The following is a 23,222-nucleotide window of genomic DNA, read 5'->3' as shown; positions in this document are numbered from 1 at the left end:
GGGTCCTTCAGGGACCCCCTGACAAAGGCTAGGGGGTCAGGAACTCTCTACCCTGCCCCCTTTTCACGTTCGCCACCTTTCTTTTTCACTCTTGCACTGAAAACAAACAAAATGGCGGCCGACACTTCCTGATTTCGACCGATTCGAACGTTGACTAACATGTAACCACCAATCAGAATTACGCTCGCGCACGTTAGGGTGCTCGCACGGTGCGCGCACGGTGAGCGCACGGTACGCGCTTATAGATATTCATATGCTTTTAAATGCTATTTTCTCAGGAACTACTGAACAGATTGACACCAGACCTGCAAAAGGCACTTCCCTGACCTGAGGACTATCTCTCTGCCAAATTTCAAGTAATTCTGTTCAGCCGTTCGGGCTGTACCTTCAACTAATGGTCCTTTGGGAAAATGCATGGGGAAAACGCATTTTGGGACCCCCCTTTTTTCTCGGCCCCCACTTGACGAATCGCCCCGAGACTTTCAGGGTAGGAGCTGAGCGGAGCGCCCCATTAGTTTTGAAACTTTCGCGAGGATTCGTCAACCAGCGCTAAAGTTATTAACAATAGAATTTTCAGATTTCCTATGGAAACACGGTCCTAACTGTAACTATCTACTATATATATATATATATTATCTACTGGCGGTCGCCAGTAGATAGTTATAGTTAGGACCGAGTTCCCATAGGAAATCTGAAAATTCTATTTTGAATAACTTTGGCGCCGGTTGACTTATCTTCGTGAAATTTTCAAAACTAATGGGGCGCTACGCTCAGCTCCTACTCTGAAAGTCTCGGGGTGATTCGTCAAGCGGGGGCTGAGAAAAAAGGGGGGTCCCAAAACGCGTTTTCCCCATGCATTTTCCTATAGGACTTTAGAACTGGACAGTAAATTCCCGAATGGATTGAACAATACGGAGGACCTACACACTTTTTTATAATTGGGTGCATGTACCTCCTTTGTGCTTCCTTATAAATAGGTTTCCATATAAATGATGATATATTTTTCAAGTTACATTTTAATAATGGGCGTCAACTAATGTAAACAATTGTAGTTGTATTACATTACCCATGGTAACTTTCGATGGTAGCGACAAATATGATGAAGTCTCCTAAGAAAATCTACTAGTGCTCACTCTATTTAGATATTGAACATATAAACATCATCTATTAACACTTCTCGTTCTTTTAAAGAAACACTAAAATTTAACTGAATTTTATATGGTTTATTATTACATTTTTTCCCTTGTGTTATTTATTTTTATATTAAATTGACATGCATGAAGCACTTTAGAAATTTGGAATAACACTTAGGAATTATTTGTACAGAATTGCACGAGGCACTTTCTCTTTTTGTATAAATACGTGCTTTGAAAATTAGTATTATGCTGATACTAAAAAAAACAAATTGGAAGAATAAAACGCATTTAAGCAGTTATATGTTTTTCCAAAAGCAGACGTTTGCACACGATCTCGCTATGTTTACATTTGTTGAAGTGTGATAATGTGTATATTTTAAATTATTTATACATGTTTTATTTATTTCTGAAAATGTATTGTTTTTCTAAATATTTAATATATCTTAAAATATTTATTGAAAATACGCGCCACGGGGAGGAGCCTAGCGCGCAACCAAGATGGCCGCGTAGGTTTACGGATCTCGAGGGCCTCCGCAACCTCCCACGTCTATCCTGACTTAATCCTGGTTTTTTTGACGGGCTTTTGAGGATGAACTTGCGCTGAGGTGCCACCCGTTTTCCAAACTCAAATCGGACGCCGGGAACCGGAATGTTTGCGCTCTGAAGTTTGAGGCCTGCTCTTGCCTTGGCCCCGATCTCGAGTTGGTGAGGTGCCCGGGTACGAAGTGAACAAGCGGCATCCCGGGCTTGACCTGCCACGTACCCCGCACTTTCACTTTCGTTTTCAAGCTTGTTTGCTGAGATCGTTGAAACCCAAGTCAACCCGGAGGGGCGCCTATACTCAGGTCAATAACATGGATCGTTATGCCCAGGCAAAGGGATCTCCTAGTGGCTCGCATAAATCGCCTGAGAGGTCCAAAGAGGTCTCGGGCTCATCGTCAGAATTGACTTTGCTGGACGTCATGGGCGCCATTGAGGAGATGAAGGCTGCTGTGGGTCAGCAGTTTGATACCCTGGCTCATAAATTGGACACGGTCCTGATCGATGTGAATTTGGTCAGGGCAGACCTGTCCAAAACTAACGAGCGGGTCGACTCCTTGGCTCAGGCCACGTCGAGCCTAACTGTGGACGTGGCCGCCCTGCAGACGGAGGTCCGTAGGTTGCGGCTAGCCAGTGACCTGACGGACCGTCGACTTGAGGACTCCGAAAGCAGGGCTAGACGGAACAATGTTCGTATCATTGGAGTGCCGGAAAGATCGGAGGACTCTGCTGCTGATCTTTTTGTGGAGGATCTGGTGATCAATCGTCTCGCGCCCAAGGGACTGAGCAAGTTCTTCGCGGTGGAGCGGGCCACAGGATTCCGGGTGGTGCGCCCAAAGTGGGTGCTCCCCCGCGGCCTATAATCGCCCGACTCTTTAACTTTCGGGATAGGGATGCTATGCTTCAGGCGTCGAGGGTGGCCGGGCCGCTGAAGTTTGAGAACTCTAATGTCAGCTTTTACCCGGATTTCACGCAAGCGGTTCAAAAACAACGGCTGGGATTTTGAGGGACATGGAGCTGAAATATGCGATGTTATTCCCGGCTAGGCTGCGGGTTGAGTTCGGGGGTCGCTCACACTTCTTCGACTGGCCGGAGGCGGTTGGAGACTGGTTGGATGCCCTGCCTCGGGGACAGAATCGGGATGGTCGGATGGCGGAGAGCGGAGAGGGTTCGGTGGAGCAGGACTAGAACTTGGTTCCTGGTAATGGACTAGACTGGTGACGTTTTGTACCTTGGCTCAACTGGACTCTAGTTTGCCACAATATGCCCTTCAAATGCTTGGAGGTTGTGGGGAGCTTATTGGGGCCCTTTCCTCCTTCTGGGGTTCTTTTTGTGGTATATGTTGGGGCGACAGGCACACTGCGAGTTGGGGGGGCTGTTGGGGCTCAAGCAGGGGTGCAGGGTGGGGGGAGTTGTGGTTGGGGGACTCTGGGGGAGGGGGGGTGTTGGGGTCTGTTTGTTTGTTTCGCAAGGCAATGTGAAGTTCTCTGCTGACTTGTCCGGATTGTGCTCTCCGGGGGGTGGGTATCATGCACGGGAGTGGGGTGGGGGGTAGGGGATTGAGAATCCTTTCGTGGAATGTGAATGGATTGGGGGACAGGATCAAGCGCGGGGTGGTGTTGCAGTTTTTGAAACGGATCTCACCCGACATTGTTTTCCTGCAAGAGACACATTTGATTGGGAACTCCTTCCATTCCCTGAATAGGCGGGGCTATCGCCTTGCCGCTCACTCTGGTTTCACTTCTGGCTCAAGGGGAGTGGGCATTTTGGTTAGGGCCTCTCTCCCATTGGAGGTGGACGAGGTGCTTCACGATGATAGGGGGCGCTATGTGGCACTGGTGGGGAGATGGGAGGGTAGGACTGTTTCGCTCGTTGCTGTTTATGTGCCTCCGGGATTACAGACGGCTACATTTGCTGATTTGGGGCGTCTGGTCCTGGGACTCCCTGGGGGGGTTCTGGTGTTGGGGGGTGACTTTAACGCTGTTGTATCCCGGTTGGAGGACCGTCACCCCCCCAGGGATCTCCCTAGGGCTCAAGCCTGGTTGGGTGGCTTTCTGGACACTTTGGGACTTGTAGATTGATGGAGATTGATGCACCCGGGGCAGGCGCAATACACCTTTCACTCGGGGGCCCATGGGAGTCTCTCGAGACTTGACTACATGCTTATGCCGGCGATCCAAGCTGGGATGATTGGGGAGGTGCGTCATTTGGCCCGAGGTATTTCTGACCATTCCCCTATATGGTTGCAACTGAAGGTTGTCTCTGGGGCAGAGGGGAGAGTAGCGCCCATTAACCCCTGGTATTTACGTAACCCTAAGATCCGCGCGGAACTGGTCAAGTCCATCGATCACTACTTCAATGATAATGTGGGGTCGGTGTCGTCGGCTGTCTCCCTATGGGAGGGTTATAAAGTGGTGATCAGGGGGCAGGCCTTGTCACTTATCTCCCATGCTAAGAGGTGCGAGAGAGCAGAGGTGGTTCGCCTGGAAACGGAAATAGCTGAAATGGAGGAGGACTTGGAGCGGGGTGTTACTGATGAGAAATTGCACGTCCTCAGCCTCAAACAATCAGATTATAGAGCGCTAGTCACGGATGCCGCTAAAAAGATGAGTAGAGAGCAGCAAGGACGACTGTATGATGTGGGGGATAAGGCCGGAAAGTTGATTGCTTGGTTGGATAAGAAGGAGAGAGCGAGCAGGGTAGTGCCCGTTGTGGAGAGCAGGGATGGAGTGTGTGTGACTGACCCTGTGGAGATTGTTGACTGCTTCGCGGATTATTTCCGCGGGGTATACTCTCCGGTTTCTGTGCGTTCGGAGGAGGATTATTCTCATCTGTTGCTTAGAGACATTGCATTGCCAACCCTATCGGAGGCTGATGCAATATTGATGGAGGCGAAGTTGTCGTCAGATGAGATCGCTTTGGCCATTCGCTCGATCGCTTCTGGTAAGGCTGTGGGTCCTAATGGTCTTCCCATTGAACTATATAAATTGCGTCCCGATAAGATAGCGCCGTATCTTCGGGACATGTTTTTCACGGCACGTGCGGCGGGCTTCCTCCCCCCTGACCAACGTCTCGCCACCATAGTTGTGATACACAAAGAGGGGAAGCCGCGGGATCGCTGCGCCTCCTATAGGCCCATTTCGCTGTTGAATGCAGAACCCAAAATTCTGGCTAAGGTATTGGCTAATCGGCTGGTTCGGGTCGTGGGCGACTTGATTCATCAGGATCAGTCCGGTTTTATACCCCATCGGAATACCGCCCTGAATTTGAGGCGGTTACACGGCGTGCTTGCTAGAGCGGAGTTTATACGTGAGCCGGCCATCTTGGCTTCTTTAGATGCTACTATGGCGTTCGACACTTTGGAGTGGCCGTATATTTGGGCCGTGTTGGCGAAATTCGGGTTCGGCCCTGAGTTTATTGGTTGGGTAAAATTATTATACGCTGACCCATTGGCACAGGTTGTGGTGAATGGTAGGGTGTCGGCTCCCCTCGCACTGGGGAGAGGTACGCGGCAGGGTTGTCCGTTATCACCCCTTCTCTTTGCACTTTCTTTAGAGCCTCTCGCCGCCTGGTTGCGTTGGGAGCCGTCGCTGCGGGGCATCAGATGGACGCCGGAGTTTGAGGACCGTGTCTCCCTTTACGCGGATGACATCCTTCTGTATCTTACCTCTCCCCGACAGTCGCTGATTGTATTGGTAGACGTATTGAATTCCTTCGGTCGCAACTCTGGCCTGGTTATCAACTGGGCCAAGTCATGTGTTTACGTCCTCTCGGGCGAGGCCCCCCTCCTGCCGCGGGATTGCCCTATCCAGATTGCTACACTGGGGTTCAAATATTTGGGAATCTTTATATCTCTGGATCCCGCGGTCCGCTATGAGCGAAACCTTCTCCCTCCCCTCCAGCGATTGAAGGCCGACGTCGCGAGGTGGCGACGACTTCCGCTCTCGCCGCTCGGACGGGCGGCATTGTTCAAAATGATGTCGCTGCCTCGCTTCTTGTACGCTTTGCAAAATACTCTAGATGTCGTGCCCGCCCGTTATTTCCGTGAGGTGGAGGGTCTTCAGCGCCAACTGTTTTGGAATGGGCGGCCGCGGATCGCTCTCGCCAAGTTGACGCTCCCTTGGTACGATGGGGGGGTCGCCCTCCCCGACATTAAAAGATACTATTGGGCGTCTCAATTGGCGGCGGTGAACCACGGGATATTCGGTCCTGCCTTGAATCCGGCCTTCGAGATGGATAAATTACTGCTCCCGGGTGGGGATTATAATAGGGCGCTGTATTCGGCGACCCCGGATGCACGGTTGACAGGACCCACGCAGGTTGCGGTACGTGTGTGGCATGCGGCGAATGCTGCGATGGGGTGGCGGGATCGCTTGACTCGGGCGACGCCGTTGTATGCATCCCGGCGGCTGGGTTGTTTGTGGAAAACGAAAGGCTTTGAGAAATGGGATATGATTGGTATATGTAAGGTGGGTGATCTTTGGGCGAAGGGGTCTTTCAAAACGTTTGAAATGCTTAAAACGGAATACAAATTAAATGATAGAGAGTACTTCCGGTATGCACAGGTCTACCACGCGCTGTGTTCGGTCTTTCCGGACGTTGCTGCTATCCCCGAATACTCCCCGCTGGAGGATAGAGTGTTGGATGGCTATGTGCCCGACAGCACTATTTCTCTGATCTACAAAAAACGTATTAACGATCGCGCGGACTTGCTGATCCGTCTGCGGGAGGCATGGACGGGCGACGGCTTGGAACTGGACAATGAGGACTGGGTATCGGCGGTGGCCTCCCCGAAAGAGGTGGCGATCCCGGCCCGCTTACGATTCGTACAGCTGAAGATCCTCCATAGAGTGTATGTCACGGGGCCCGGTTTGCTACGTATGGGTTACTCGAGGGATGGAATGTGTAAGCGTGGTTGTGGCCTGTCGGGTAGCTTTCTTCATATCCTATGGGAATGTTTGGAGGTTGTGCGATTTTGGAACGGTGTCCATGCCGTAATGGAGGAGGTCATGCACGTTGCTCTGCTGCCAGAGGCTAGGAGGTGTTTGATGAATGTCTGGGAACCGAATGACTATAATGTGGCGCAGACGCAGTGGGTGACTTTGGGGTACATGGTGGCGAAGCGTAACATTGCACAGCTGTGGGGCTCCCCGAGGCCGCCCTTGATCGCGGTATGGAAGGAGAATATGGACTGGTGTATGTTTAGGGAGAAGACGGTGTATGTGGCGAGAGGCAAGCCTGGGAAATGGACTAAGGTATGGGGTCCATGGAATTCATATCGTGGACATATCTGCGCCCCGCCTCTGCCTTTAGAGGTTGATATTGCTTTGTCCCCCTAGCCACGCGTTCTGCGGGATTGTGTAAGGTGTGTTCCATGCTTTGTCTTCCCCTCGCCCCCCACTGCCACTTCCTGTCAAGAACTGCTTTGGATACTGTACGTTGTCCCCCGTCCTGGGAAGCGCACGCTGCTATTTCGGACTCTCATTGCCTTGAGTGTGTGTTGTATTTAATAGAAAATGAAACTGTTTTTTCCGATTGCTCTTGGCCTATGGCCACGGCCTGTTGCATGTGCTCACGAACTGCCGAGAGCTTCGCCTCTGGTTCATTTGAATGTGTGGCGTTGCATTGCGGGCCCTCGGGCTCTGTAGCGGCCGGCCTTGGTGGTTGTAGGCCCTTGTATGTATTTTTTACTGTGTAATAAAGGTTTCTTTAAAAAAAAAAAAAAAAAAATACGCGCCACAACAAATGCGAATGGTACTGTTTTCCAGGTGTGCGATTAAATGAGTTGAGGTCTGTCTTTCAGCTATCGATGCACTTTGCAATGATTTGTAGCATGTAACAAAAGGAAGTGTTTCTTCACTGTTTATCACTATGGAGGTGTGTTCCTTTTCACAAAGCATATATAAAAAAGATGGCGTACTGCAAGCTCCTTATGTGATCAAGGGCACTTGATGCCCGAAACGCGTCATAAGATGAGGAACAAAGAATAATAAAAGAACCTTGCCATTGACTTGTCCTGGTGGTCCATTTCTGTCAGTTCGCCGGAAGGAAGTACTGAGAGTGGTTTGGGTGCATATTATATGTATATATATATATATATATTATTATTATTATTTTTTTTTTAAAGAGACAAGCCGCACTCCAACAGTGCCATTCAAAATTGAATTGATGTTCTGGCATCAGCAGTCCTGAAGCGTTTCGGTCACATTGACCTAAGCCTGGGCATCAAAGTGAATAAACACCACAAACACAAATTACAACTATTTTCAAGTGCTTGCCCCCTAGTGGGCGCCCCGATGGGCTGTTGCTTTGCATGCTGGTACTTGTGGTGCCTCATTCAGTCAAACAAATATAACCCTCCAGTGGGTGATGCCGCTTTGCCTGAAATTTCACCACGCTCACCGTGTCTCCGATAATCCCATTTTCAAGGATTCAGGAGTCCATGCCGGTGACGGTCTTCGGCGGCGCACTACTGCCCAAACTTGTGTGTGCGTGTGTGTATATATGTATATACTGAGTACTCATTGCTACTTTCATGCATCTATGTATTCATTCATTTTTTCATTTCCCTATTTGTTTGTCCATGAACACATTTTAGGGGCAGATTGTAGACATTTGAGGGGGCCATGAATGGGTGAAGGGGCAAAGAATAACAGCCCTCATTAATATAGAAACACAGAAGGGGTACTAAGCAAATACATAAAATGTAATTTTTAAAACCGGCGTCATACCTGTTAATAAAAGTGCTTACTTATAACTGCTGCTAATTTAGCCCTGCTTTGGAACACCCAAAAAAGTGTCTCTGACTGTTTTCAGTTCAATCCTCTCTAAAAACCTGGACATGAACTAAATATGGCGAAATCGGGCCGGGACAGCTATTGGAAAGCGGGACTGTCCCGGCAAATCCGGATCGCCTTGTCTCCCTAGGCCATGACGGTCCCCATTGTGCTCTTTGGGTGAGGTCACAGCAGAGGGTGATGGGGTAATAAAGGAGGTGTGATGCGACTCCCGGACCGGTCGCGCGCAGGTGGAGCGCCCTCCACGTATTCCTGTCGGAAGGCAGAAATGTCTGCTGGCCGCAGGCCTCCCCTTTAATTAAAGGCTCCTGCTCTGCTGCTGCTGTAGCTGGGCTGAGATTCGCAGGGTGCTGCTGTCTGCAGCCCGGCATGAGGAGCAGCAGCGGCTGCAGTGGGTACCCCGGGGACCTCCAGCATTACCACGCAGCACCCACTGCGGGGGCCAGCACCCGAAGCCTCTGCTAGGCCCAGAGGACGCCCCGGTCTGTGACCCGAGCCTGTATGCGGGGGCTTTCACCATCCTCACTCGGGATGCCCCTGGCCCTTCATGGGGAGGTGGAGGTGGGCAGAGGAGAGCCCCAGTGGGCACAGCGGCACTGATGGCAGGGCTGGAGTACCCCGGAGAGGGGCTCGTCTGCAACCTCGCGCAGCCAACAGACTGGACGCCAGCCACCTGCCCTGAAGTCCCCAGACCAGCGTGAGCCCCGTCCTGCCTCAGGGGAGAAGTACCTCCTCGCAGCGGGTCGACTCTCTACCATCAGCTTCCTGCCCTCTGAGTAGCCAGCTCCCAGCCACGAGCCACTTTCTACCCACCCCCTACCGCCAGACCCCTCCTTCCCCCACCGGTCTGACGTCCCCTGACATAGCGTGTAAGAGGGGAATACCCTGCCCCTCTGAACCAGTATCCGGCTGCCATCCTGACAGCAGCACCCTCTTTCGAGACAACCCCGGTACCCTGCCTGCAGTAACCTCCCTACAGCCTGCAGTTGCTCTAGTGTGCCCGCCGTAATAAGCCTTTTGGACCAGCCTGCAGCATCCCCGGGGACCCAGCCAGCGGCATTCCCAGGGGCCCAGCCTGCAGCAACCTCTTGCCAAGCCTGCAGCATCCCCGGGGACCCATCCGGCAGCAACCTCTTGCAAAGCTTGCTGTAACTCCAGGGTGCCCGCCCTTGGGAGCCCTTGGGGCCAGCCTGCAGCATCCCCAGGGACCCAGTCTGCAGCAAACTATTGGCCAAGCCTGCAGCATCCACAGGGACTCAGCCTGCAGCAACCTTTTGCGAAGCCTGCTGTAACTCCAGGGTGCCAGCCTGCATAACACCTTGATGCAGCCAACAGTACCCCTTGGGCCACCCTGCAGCAGCTGCTTTGGCTAGCCTGTCACTACTCCTGGACCAGCCTAAAGCACCCCCTGGGACCAGCAGGAGCAATCCCTTAGTCAAGCCTGCTACAACCCCTGGGTTCCAGCCAGTAGCAGGACCTTGTTCCAGCCTGCAGCAACCGCAGGACCCATCCACATCACCCCTTGGGCCCAACCTTCAGCGCCCCCGGGGCTCAGCCTGCAACACTCCCTGGGCCCATCCTACTGCACTCCCTGAGACCAGCCTTCTGCCCCTCTGGGGCCATTCTGCAGCAGCCCCTGAAACAAGCCTGCAGTCCACTCTGAGCCCAACCTGCAGCAAGCTCGGGACCCAGCCTGCAGCACCCCTGGGACAAGCCTGCAGTCCACTCTGAGCCCATCCTGCAGCAACCTCGGGACCCAGCCTGCAGCACCCCTGGGACAAGCCTGCAGTCCACTCTGAGCCCATCCTGCAGCAACCTCGGGACCCAGCCTGCATCACCCCTGGGGCAAGCCTGCAGTCCACTCTGAGCCCATCCTGCAGCAACCTCGGGACCCAGACTGCAGAACCCCTGGGACAAGCCTTCAGTCCACTCTGAGCACAACCTGCAGCAAGCTCGGGACCCAGCCTGCAGCACCCCTGGGACAAGCCTGCAGTCCACTCTGAGCCCATCCTGCAGCAACCTCGGGACCCAGCCTGCAGCACCCCTGGGACAAGCCTGCAGTCCACTCAGCCCATCCTGCAGCAACCTCGGGACCCAACCTGCAGCACCCCTGGGACAAGCCTGCAGTCCACTCTGAGCCCATCCTGCAGCAACCTCGGGACCCAGCCTGCAGCACCCCTGGGACAAGCCTGCAGTCCACTCTGAGCCCTTACTGCAGCAACCTCGGGACCCGGCCTGCAGCACCCCTGGGGCAAGCCTGCAGTCCACTCTGAGCCCTTACTGCAGCAACCTCGGGACCCAGCCTGCAGCACCCCTAGGACAAGCCTGCAGTCCACTCTGAGCCCATCCTGCAGCAACCTCGGGACCCAGCCTGCAGCACCCCTGGGGCAAGCCTGCAGTCCACTCTGAGCCCATCCTGCAGCAACCTCGGCAGAACCCCTGGGTAGAGACAGCAGCACCCCCTGGACCCAGCCTGCAGCACCCCCTGGATCCAGTCTGCAGCACTCCCTAGAAACAGTCTGCCCCACCCCCTGGGACTAGCCTGCCCCAACTTCCTACTCAGGGCACAACTGGGACGGCATGAAGCGTTTCTCCGCCCTCACTGGATCTGCCCGGAACAACCCCTGAGATCTGCCTGAATAATCTTTCGGCTCCAGAGTACCTAGCTACAGCAACTACCAATACCTGCCTGCATCATTGTCCTCTCCAGGAGGCTAGCACCTGCCTGCAGCAACCACCTAAACCTGCCTGCATCATTGTCCTCTCCAGGAGGCTAGCACCTGCCTGCAGCAACCACCTAAACCTGCGTGCATCATTGTTCTCTCCTGGAGGCTAGCACCTGCCTGCAGCAACCACCTAAACCTGCCTGCATCATTGTCCTCTCCAGGAGGCTAGCACCTGCCTGCAGCAACCACCTAAACCTGCGTGCATCATTGTCCTCTCCTGGAGGCTAGCACCTGCCTGCAGCAACCACCTAAACCTGCCTGCATCATTGTCCTCTCCAGGGGGCTAGCACCTGCCTGCAGCAACCACCTAAACCTGCCTGCATCATTGTCCTCTCCAGGGGGCTAACACCTTCCTGCAGCAACCACCAATACCTGCCTGCATCATTGTTTTCTCCTGGACGCTAGCACCTGCCTGCAGCAACTACCAATACCTGCCTGCATCATTGTCCTCTCCAGGAGGCTACACCTACCTGCAGCAACTACCAGCACCTGCCTGCATAACAGTCCGTCTGGGAACCTGCCTGCGCCAACCCCAAGGACGTACCTGTGCTGTCTTTCTTCTCCATCGGATCTCTCTGTAACAACGCCCTGGACGGTTCTTCCTCACCCTTTGCCCAGAAATCCCGCCTGCACCAATCCCCTGGAGCAGTCAAACTCGAACCTCCTCAAGAGGTGCTGCCTGCAACACTCCAGGTCGGCACCCTGCTCTGTCCACTCCCCACTGGACCTGCCTGCCTCAGCCTCCGTGGTCTGCCTGCGCCCTTCTTCCCTCCGTTCCATCCAGGGGACCTGCCTGTAAATGCCCTAAGGAGTTCACCATCTTCTTAACTCTCCAGTCTGAGGGCATGCCTGCAGGGACCTGCGCTGTCTGCCTGTATTTTCGCCCCTCTCCTAAACACCGCATGTATCGCCGCCTTTATTCACACATATGTTCTCCGTGGAACAACTCCACGTAAAGTCTACGTCACCGTCGCTGTCCAGCAACATGAACTGCCTGTAAGAACCACCAGGACGCGACTGTGGCACCTTTCCCCAGCCAGGCAACCTGCCTGCAATAGCCTCAAGGCGCTATCTGAAACATCTCCCTTCTCGAGGACACCTGCCTGCCTACACCTTGACACTACAGGCAGAGTACCATCCTGTACCACACCTCACTCTAGCTTGGGGACCTGCCTGCAACAGTCTCCGACACCTGCCTGCATCACTCCCCTTTCAAGCCTGTGGACCTACCTGTAACAGCCTCCACGATCTGCCTGCATCATTCCCCTCTCTAGCCAGAGGACCTGCCTGTAACAGCCTCCGAGATCTGCCTGCATCATTCCCCTCTCTAGCCAGAGGACCTGCCTGTAACAGCCTCCGAGATCTGCCTGCATCATTCCCCTCTCTAGCCAGAGGACCTGCCTGCATCACTCCCTTCTATAGCCAGAGGACCTGCCTGTAACGGTCTGCGAGACCTGCCTGCATCACTCCCCTCTCTAGCCAGAGGACCTGCCTGTAACAGTCTCCGAGACCTGCCTGCATCACTCCCTTCTCTAGCGAGAGGACCTGCCTGTAACAGCCTCCGAGACCTGCCTGCATCATTCCCCTCTCTAGCCAGAGGACCTGCCTGCATCACTCCCTTCTATAGCCAGAGGGCCTGCCTGTAACGGTCTCCGAGACCTGCCTGCATCACTCCCTTCTCTAGCGAGAGGACCTGCCTGTAACAGCCTCCGAGACCTGCGTGCATCACTCTGCCTCCAGCCAGGAGACTCACTTGACTGCATTACCCCTCCTCAGAAAGGAGCTGCCTTGCCACAGCCCCCCCCCCCCCCCACGCGAACCTGCTGGCCCTGCGCCCCCACCCCAGGCACTTTCACAGTCCTCCTCTGAAGCCGGGGGATGCTGGCACAGCAGAACTGATAGAGGACCAGAGCAGAATACCCCATGCTCCTCCCTGGCAAAGTACCCTCTCTCTAAGTGCCCACCTGCCCTCAGAGATCCACCTCTTCTGCCCCCCTGCCCACCGGTGCCAGGATGAGGAGGCTCCGGAGGTTTGTGCACCTCGTGCTGCTCTGCCCTCTTTCAAAGGGCATGCAGGTAAGCCACCTCACTGGGCATTGAATATTGAAATTGGGGAAATTCTGGACTGGGCATCTATGTGCCTCCTTTCTGGGTGTTGGGGGGGGGAGTACCTTACTGAGCACCGCATATGTGATAATGCTGGGATGGGCATCTGTGTGCCTCCTTTCTGTGTGTTGGGGGGGGGGAGTAGCTTACTGAGCACCGCATATGTGATAATGCTGGGCTGGGCATCTGTGTGCCTCCTTTCTGTGTGTGTGTGTTGGAGGAGTACCTTACTGAGTACTGGATATGTGGTAATGCTGGACTGGGCATCTGTGTGCCTCCTTTCTGGGTGTTGGGGGGGGGAGTACCTTACTGAGCACCGCATATGTGATAATGCTGGGATGGGCATCTGTGTGCCTCCTTTCTGTGTGTTGGGGGGAGGGGAGTAGCTTACTGAGCACCGCATATGTGATAATGCTGGGCTGGGCATCTGTGTGCCTCCTTTCTGTGTGTGTGTGTTGGAGGAGTACCTTACTGAGTACTGGATATGTGGTAATGCTGGACTGGGCATCTGTGTGCCTCCTTTCTGGGTGTTGGGGGAGGGGAGTACCTTACTGAGCACTGCATATGTGATAATGCTGGGCTGGGCATCTGTGTGCCCCCTTTCTCTGTTGGGTGGGGGTGGGGGTTTACCTCACTTGGCACTGAATGTGTAGTAATGCTGGGCACCTGTGGGCCTCCTTTCTCTGTGTGTGTGGGGGGGGGTAAGTTCCTCACCGGGCATTGATTATGTGGTAATGCTAGCCATTGTTGTGCCTTCTTTTCTCTGTGAGGGTAGGTACCTCACTGTGCATTAAGTATGTAGTAATGCTGGGCATCTGTGCGCAGCCTATCACTGTTGGGGGCGCAAGTTTCTCACTGGGCATTGCATATGTGGTAATGCTTGGCATCTGTGCGCCTCCTTTCTCTGTTGGGGGGACTATGTATTTCACTGGGCACTGAATGTGTAGTAGTGCTGGGCAACTTGTGCCTCCTTTCTCTGTTGGTTGGGGGGGAGGGGCAGGTTCCTCTCCGGCATTGAATATGTGGTTATGCTGGGTATCTTTGTGCCTTCTTTTCTCTGTGGGGGTAGGTACCTCACCGGGCATTGAATATGTGGTAATGCTGGGTATCTCTGTGCCTTCTATTCTCTGTGAGGGTAGGTACCTCACTTGGCATTGAATATGTGGTAATGCTGGGCATCTTTGTGCCTTCTTTTCTCTGTGGGGGTGGGAGTAGGTACCTCGCTGGGCATTTAGTGTGTGGTAATGCTAGTCTTGGCATCTGTCTGTGTGCCTCCTTTCTCTGTTGGGGGCAGATTCCTCACTGGGCACTGAATATGTGGTAATGCTGGACATCTGTGTGCCTCCTTTCCCTGTTATGGGGGCAAGTTCCTCACTGGGCATTGCATTTGTGGTAATGCTGGTCTGGGCATCTGTGCGCCTTCTTTCTGTGTATGGGACGTTGCCTCACTGGGCATTACAAATGTGGTAATGCTGGGCGTTTGTGTGATCCCTTTCTGTGTTGGGGGCGGTATCTCACTGGGCATTGAATGTGCAGTTATGCTGGGCTGTGCATCTGTGCGCCTTCTTTCTGCATTGGGGGGCGGGGGAGGGGAGTGGCGAGACCTCGCTGGGCATTGAATATGTGGTAAAGCTGGGCTGTGCATCTGTGCGCCTTATTTGTGTGTTTGTGGGGTGGGGGGGCATCTGGAGAGCCCCTTTGAATGAGAGTGTCAGGTATTTGACTAGAGATGGCATATGTAAGTGATGCTGGCACCTGTCTCGCTTCTTTCTGCACAGGATGGGCAGGTCTTACACCTTCCATTCGGTGTGTAGCGCTGCTGGGGATACATATGGCTTCTTTGTGGATGAGGGCAGGCTGCTTACTGCTATGTATGACGTCATGCTGCACTGGTGCCTTCTTTCTGTAGGGGTCGTCAGATACTTCACATGGCACTAAAGAGACTAAAGATGCGCCTGCCTTGTTTCTGTGAGTGGGTGTTGGCGCTGGACAGGTGGTGATGCGGCTGGCACTTGTCTCCTTTCTACCTGGGTGAGTGGGTACTTCACTGCGAATAAAATACATGACAAATATTGGATAGGCGTCTGCATAACGTCTTTCTACACGGGATGGTCGCGAACCGGTCGGTGGTGTTCAGTGTGACGTCGTTGTGCTCTGTGTGACGTCGCGGTGCTCTGTGACGTCGTCGTGTTGCTTGTGAAGTCGTCGCGTGTGGCTGGCACGTACTTCGCTGGTCTCGGTGGTTTCTTCCTGCACAGGGAGGATGGGCAGGCTCACCTCCCACGCGCAGGTGCAGCCCAGCATTCACACCCAGTGCTGGAAGTGACAGGTGTGACGCCGCCCAGTTCAGGAATGGCCGTGTTCATCCCTGTAACGGATAACACAGCCATCCGGCGTTTATTGGAATGTGATGTGATCATAGCCGAAGTGGCAAACATTCGCTAAACGTGTCATATATAGCGCTTCTTCTCGGCGCCTCGTAGCGCTGTAAATGGCTAACTAGTGGTTCTCGAAAGTGGCGTCGAACCTTCGAGCTGCAAACTTACAGGTTGAGGCTGCAGGTGCATTAACTCACTGAGATATATGTTTTAATGTATGCTTCACCCTACACTGATCACCCTTTTCCTTAAACAAATACGTCTCTTACTCTCCTTATACGTTTATGCCATGGAAGTCTTGGCACGGCTCCTTACTCACTGTACCCAGATGTGTGTTAAAGCGTGCCAGCTGAGCCACTGGTGGGCACCCCGGTGTGCTCAGTTGTGCCCAAACCAGGTCATTCCGAGTTTTTTTCCCCACAGGAAACGCTCGCTGTTTTATGAAGGTCGATAATGGCATATTGATAATAAATGAACAATATTTTATTATTTCCTTATTTTCCGAAGCTTTTATGTGAACATTGTAGATTGAAAGACCAATATACGCTGCTAGAGTGAATTAGAAAGAACTGCAGAATGCTGAATTTCATGTGCGCTCAGGAAGTCATTTAATCCGACAGGGCGGCCCTACAGTGTTCTCATTAGCATAGCTTGACCCTGACTTTTGGAGGGAAGCATAATAATGTGTGGTCATGTAGCACTTCATATCCGCACCTATGCGGTTTCTAAGCGCTGCGAATAAGAGATTTTATTCTGGGGGAGTGATGCAGAGCGCGTCTTTGCTGTGCAGCCAGCCCAGGTTCATATGCATTTAATTGATGTACGTACGTGTTCTTTTGTAGCGCCAGTATGCACACTTTCAGCCTCTTCGAAGCACTTAGACGAAGGACGCACATATAAAAGAACGTAAAAATGTTGTTACTCTGCAAAATGTAAGATAGTTACAACGAGGCTTATGCTTGCTCTGGGAGCATAATGTCGTGTCTGCGAGCTAGGCCAGCGCATACTGGATTTTCCTGTTCATTGCTGAACTTGGTCCTGAATGTGTATCAGAATGACAAAAGAGCGAAACAGTACAGCCACAGAATGTGCTGTATTATGTCACATCATTTGCCTTTTCTTGCCACATAATTTAGTCTGTCATCTAGGGGCTGATTACGATGTTGTTTCGGAAAGCAGTCTGACCGAAGCGGTTTCGAAATGCTTTCCAAACAACTCGGGTTCGGGTAGTCTGACCGACAGATTACGGTGTCCAAATACCGTTCAGTCGGACTCCCATTGACTTCAATGGGAGCCTGTGTTCTGACTGACTACACAGGCTCCCATTGAAGAAAGGGGTGGTTGCAGAAAATCGTGCACCCTGTGGCGGGCACCGCATGGTGCCTACCACACTTTGCATGCATAGAAAGGGGAGCCCATGGGTACCCCCACAAGCAGTATTCGGAGACTCCCGGGGGAAAGGAGGCCTGCTACGGGCCCCCAAAGTCCGATTCCGACAGCCGATCTGTGTCAGAATAACCAACTCGGAAAGGCTGTCCAAATCCAACATCCTAATCGCTTATGCGGAAACGCGGTCCATAGACTCCTACAATTCAGCTCTGACCGACTCGGTTACTCAGAATGCCGTTCGTAACCGAGTCGGAAAGTCCGAACGGTTTCCAGCCATCCTAATCGGTCATTCAGAAAAGTGTCAGAGTCGGTCGGAAAGGAGTGTTCAGAATCGGATTCGGACAAACCAAAAGCCATTTGAAGCCTTTCTGAATGACATCATAATCGATCCCTAATTTGCTCTTGCAGTGCCGCATAATTCCAGTGGCCCTTAGCTCTAACCAGGGCTATATCCAGTTTTCCTCTACCTGAAGTATTCGGTTTAATTTCCTGATTTGTGATTCTGCAGGAGCCACGTACTATGCTATTGTAGCCCTAAATAGTTCCATGGAGCACAGGGCAGAATTTTCAGAGATTTTGCCATTTTCTGAGGAGGGAGGTCCAGAGGGTATATGAAATATTCATTGCATGAGATTGTGGAAGTGTGCCCTGGGGGCAGCATTCAAACAACTGCACGCTTGCTTTCCTTTTGCCCCCTCTTTGCAACCCCAACAGGGGTATGACACGCCACTTGTCAGGTACAATACAGCTGACAACTGGCACCATGAGCCATTCCTGGTGTTTTAGCCAAAAACGTGTTGAATGTTGGGACAATTTGACCTTTAAACATTATGAGAAATTCAAGCCTGGTGGTTACGCGTGGCATGCCAACACTACCACCAGCCACCCAACCTTGTTTGTCCCAAAGAGCCCCACCCTTTCCCTCCTCGCTCACACTAGTATTTGTGTTTTTGAGCAGTGAATATCAACCATCTTGGACTGTGACTCAAAAACACAAAGAAGCCTTTTCTTAAAGCCCCTGAAATATGCAAATATAATCACGACTCTTTTGCATGCCATTGTTCCCATGTTTTTCTCCTGCATTGGTTTGCTGATTCTCGTTAAGCCATATTGATATTTTTTTCAGTAATGCATCCTGTGCTTGTTTTTTTATGTTATTTTCTTTATACTCATTTTTATCTAGGTTCAGTTTTAGTTTTTGTTTTCCGACCTCTGAATGGGGTGCTGTTGCATATACTTACCAGCCTCATTTTTGGGGCCTTTTCAAGACGAGAGTCGAGATAAAAACAAAGTCGTCTCTGGCACGCCGGGTGTCGCTGATATTGATCCAATGTAGGGGTGCATTGTTGCGTAAAGGTGTCCCTGGTGGTCCCTCTTGCTCCTCAAGTGACCCTTATTCAGTTTGAAACTTATGTGCAGAGCTGGAATCACAAGTGGGGCTCATGGTATTATGCATGGAGGGCATCATTTTGTGTTACACCACTTCTCCTAGGTCAGCTTCCCCTCCCAGCCTGCATCTATGTATGAGACAGAAGTGAGATGCAAATGGAGACAGGACTACACACATTGGGACAGCCCAACAGCCTTCAAGGGAGGGTGACTCAGTGTCTGGACTAAATGGAACTGTGCATAAAGCCTGCTGGAGGAAGGTTCCAGAATATCTGGGAAAGGTAGCCCTACACTGCACGCGCAGTGAGAACTTCCAATGACGCCACTCCATGGGAATGTGGCAACACACTCTAGATACAGGGTCCCTGGAGTGCAGGGACTAGGGATTAGACACTTTCCTGACCCAGCTGGGGAGCACTCAAGGGATCCTAAATCTAAACAAGCTTTTAAAGGGTTAATGTAAAATGTAGGACACATTGACTGACCACTGTTAGGGGAGTGACACCCGTCCCCCACTTCCTGCCCAACCTCCTACTACTCCGTTCTCGTGGTCTTGATCTTCCAGTGAAATCTTAATCCCACCTCCTTCCCAGTGTGTTACTTCCTCACCTTCCCATTTAGGCACTGGAAGTAAGTGTGTGTGTGGTGGGGGGTGCTGCAGCACCCCCAAAATAACCACACTGGAGGTGACCGAGCATTCGTGATGACATTACATTTTCTTTTGTATCTTGTCACACTTGCTGTGCGTTCGAAGAAAGACTTCAAATGTCAGATAACATCTCCTGACAAACTGCTGCTTATTCTTTTAACACGTAGACTGGTGTTTACTTTTCTTTCTCTTACAGCTATGTATGAGCATTTTTTTAATAAAGTGAAGTATGTGACAATCTTGCTGGTGTGAAAGGGAGAGTTGTAGGATGTCGTTTTCTTCTAATACCCGACAAAATGTAAATAACTATGAATGCACCGTCCAAATTTTTAAAGATAAACTGGAAAGCACAAATGAAGTGCCCTTTTCCTAATTCTGAAGTGTGATGGAAACAAAGGAAAGATTTAATGGAATCAAACCAAGGCCCTTTACTAGGTGGTGTGCCACTGACAAATATTCACTGAAAACCAATTTTCGCAAATTATCGTTTGTTTGCTGCATCATTATATCAGTAACACTGTATGCCTGTGCAACCTTACTGGTCCTTTCAATGGAAAATGTACAGTCTGTCAATAACAGACGCTACCACACCATGCTTTAGTAATATATTTGTGACAGTGTGCACCTAAATGTAACACCTGCTACATACCACACCGTCACCACTTGTGCTTTGTGTGATGTTTGCATTCTTCAGAATCTCTAGAGTTCAGTGATGCAACATTGATGGCAGCATCCCTAATCTGAAAACTTTCCCACCTCATGCGGTCTACTAAGCCGCCATCTTATTTTGAAAAAGGGCCCCCAAGTCGTTCTTAAGATAAAATGTTGGCTTCTGTACAGATCTGAATATACCAGTTTTGAATCTAGAATATCATTTCATGTAAAACCTTGATCTTAAGATATGTGTACAGAAATTAATGTTAGATTTACATTGTTTCTTTCCCCAATATTTCTTTTTTCATTCGATTAATTATTTTAGTCTCTTGCTGTTCCTGCTCTATTTACTGAACATGCAGAACACGTTCTGAAGCGGCTACAGTTGCGGCATGACGCCCTACATGAATTCTAAAGTAGGAATATTAATACACACCTGGCACAAATCCTGACCGCAACCAGATAAATGTTCCTATTATCCTGTTTTGCACTGTCAACCTTTCTCCTGTCATGAAAGGCTGGCTTGCTAATCTGCAGGCAGGGCCCTCAACATTGCAGCAGAATCTATGAGCCCAGGCTTGTGCGCTGCATTTCCCACAGCGGGCATCAAAAACTCATCTCCAGTTGCCTACTTTTCATCTCTCTTCTCCTCGGCATTCTTCTACCGTTACAAATTGATCGGTCGATAGCTTGTTCCTTGGAAATTTAGACCTCACACAATGGTGGTGAGGTTCATTATATGAGGCTAAGCCGGAGGTGAGTGTGGCCTGCCATTGAAAAGGGAAGGATCTGCTTACACAATGGAAGGGGCCATCCATCAATACATAACTACAGTATCCCTCCCCTTGCGCGATGATCACATTTCCTGTTCCGCGTTGACACGATGTGGCTTGAAGGCCAGGCTCTGGATGGAGTTAGATATGTTTTCTGTAGAGCGATGACCAGAACGGTTTAGACCCCACTGCGCTGAATCCTCAGGCCTCTTGAACCCTCGACCAGACACTGCTGGCCCTTTATCTCACTCTCGCCGCATCCTGCTTTCTATCTTTGTGTCGGTATTTCTGTGTTTCTCTTCCCCTTTTTTTCTCGTTTGTGTGATTTTATCTCTCTTGGTCGCGCTCTATATCTGATGAGGAATAAGAAGTACTGGTCTCCAAAAATGAGTGCCAGTGGCAACCACCAGCACAAAAAAAGCACTGGGACTGAGGCTTAGATATGTAAAGGATGTGCGATCGAGGAGGGCTCCGCTACCATTTCGGATTTCTCCAATAATTCCTGAATTTTTAGAAACTTTGCAGCTAGAAGCAAACCGCCACCTTAAAACCGTTGTATTTAGAACCCCTAGGGCCTTATTATGAGTCGGGTGGGTCGGAGTTTGGGCGACATACCGCTCTGCCCGTTATTCCTGCACCTGATTTTTCCCAGTTGCACAAATACAGATCTAATTTTACAACCAGGTGATTCAGGCATGAAGCTTGGGCTGCACAAGCTGAAAAGCTCTCTCTCCCTCTCTCTCTCTCTCTCTCTCTCTCTCCCTGCTCCCTCCCCTGTCGCAATCCAGGCTTCCCCTACACGTTTACCAGCAGGTGATAAATCTGTGCATTAATTCACACGGAACCGGGAATGCCGTGCAGAATTTTTCCAGTTAAAACCAGGTGCTCGTAGTAATTCCCCATTCCATGGAAATTAACTCACAATAGCCGGAATTCTGTGAGGAAATTCAGGTCTGTAACAGTAATTATGTCTGCCCAGAGTCCTGGAGTTTCCTCATAGTAATCCTCTATACTCTTAATCGGGTCGAGGATGTTTAATTGGAACCAGTGAAAAAAATGCAGTTCTTATGCATTTCAGAATCAGCTCTGTGGTGAAGAATGTTAATATCTCCCGAAGTGTCTGCATACAGCATACAGCTAAAACGCATTAGTGGATGGGTCGGACACCACACCATGGGTGAGTGCTTGGGTGGAAGAGGTCTGCAGTGCAGTGTGGCCTATGTGGGAAGAGCTTTGGTACCATCCATAATGGATCCGAGTAGTATTTTTATCCTGATTTGGCATGACTTGACTGACTTGACATGACTTGACTTAACGTGACATCACTACATGACTTGACTTGACATGACTTGACTAGACATGACTTGACTTGACTTGACATGCATTCATATGACTTGACACGACTTGTCTTGACTTGACATGACATGATTTGACTTGACGCGACTTGACGCGACTTGACTTGACATGACTGACTTGACATGACATGACTTGACATGACATGACCGACTTGACATGACATGACTGACTTGACATGACTTAACTTGATATGACTTGACTGACTTGACTTGACTTGATGTGACCTGACTTGACTTGACATGACTTGACGTGACATGACTGACTTGACATGACTTAACTCAACGTGACTTTACATGACTTGACTGACTTGACTTGACATGACCGACTTGACGTGACATTGACTGACTTGACATGACTTAACTCGACGTGACTTTATGTGACTTGAAATGACTTGACATCACTTGACTGACTTGACTTGACATTACTTAACATGACTTGGCTTGACATCGCTACATGACTTGACATGACTGACTCGACATGACATGCATTCACATGACTTGACATGACTTGACTTGACATGACTTGACTTGACTGACTTGACTTGACTGACTTGACATGACTTGACGTGACATGACTGACTTGACATGACTTAACTCGACGTGACTTTATGTGACTTGAAATGACTTGACATGACTTGACTGACTTGACTTGACATTACTTAACATGACTTGACTTGACATCGCTACATGACATGACATGACTGACTCGACATGACATGCATTCACATGACTTGACATGACTTGTCTTGACATGACTTGACTTGACATGACTTGACTTGACATGACTGACTTGACATGACATGACTTGACTTGACATGCCTTGACTTGACATGACATGACTGACTTGACATGACATGACTGACTTGACATGACTTGACATGACTGACTTGACATGACATGACTGACTTGACATGACTTAACTTGACGTGACTTGATATGACTTGACGCGTCTTGACATGACTTGACATGACATGACTGACTTGACATGACTGACTGACATGACATGACTGACTTGACATGACTTGACTTGACATGACTGACTTGACATGACATGACATGACTGACTTGACATGACTTAACTTGACGTGACTTGATATGACTTGACTGACCTGACCTGACTTGATGTGACCTGACTTGACTTGACGTGACATGAATGACTTGACATGACTTAACTCGACGTGACTTTATGTGACTTGAAATGACTTGACGTGACTTGACTGACTTGACATTACTTAACATGACTTGACATCGCTGCATGACTTGACATGACTGACTCGACATGACATGCATTCACATGACTTGTCTTGACATGAGATAACTTGACATGACA

General features: G+C 50.7%; 1 protein-coding gene across 1 annotated transcript in view; it reads left to right on the top strand.

Annotated features, from left to right (window-relative positions):
- Positions 1-8,817: 8,817 nt before the first annotated feature.
- Positions 8,818-23,222, top strand: part of DIPK1B (divergent protein kinase domain 1B) — a 374,250-nt gene continuing 359,845 nt past the window's right edge. The window contains exon 1 of the mRNA XM_085612894.1: positions 8,818-13,275. Within this exon, the coding sequence (XP_085469020.1) occupies positions 13,213-13,275 (63 nt within the window). The 5' untranslated portion in view covers positions 8,818-13,212. The remainder of the gene's footprint in view (positions 13,276-23,222) is intronic.

The sequence above is a fragment of the Triturus cristatus genome, chromosome 1_2 (genome assembly GCF_964204655.1).
Source record: "Triturus cristatus chromosome 1_2, aTriCri1.1, whole genome shotgun sequence".
NCBI lineage: Eukaryota > Metazoa > Chordata > Amphibia > Caudata > Salamandridae > Triturus > Triturus cristatus.
This window is presented reverse-complemented; position numbering and strand designations above follow the sequence as displayed.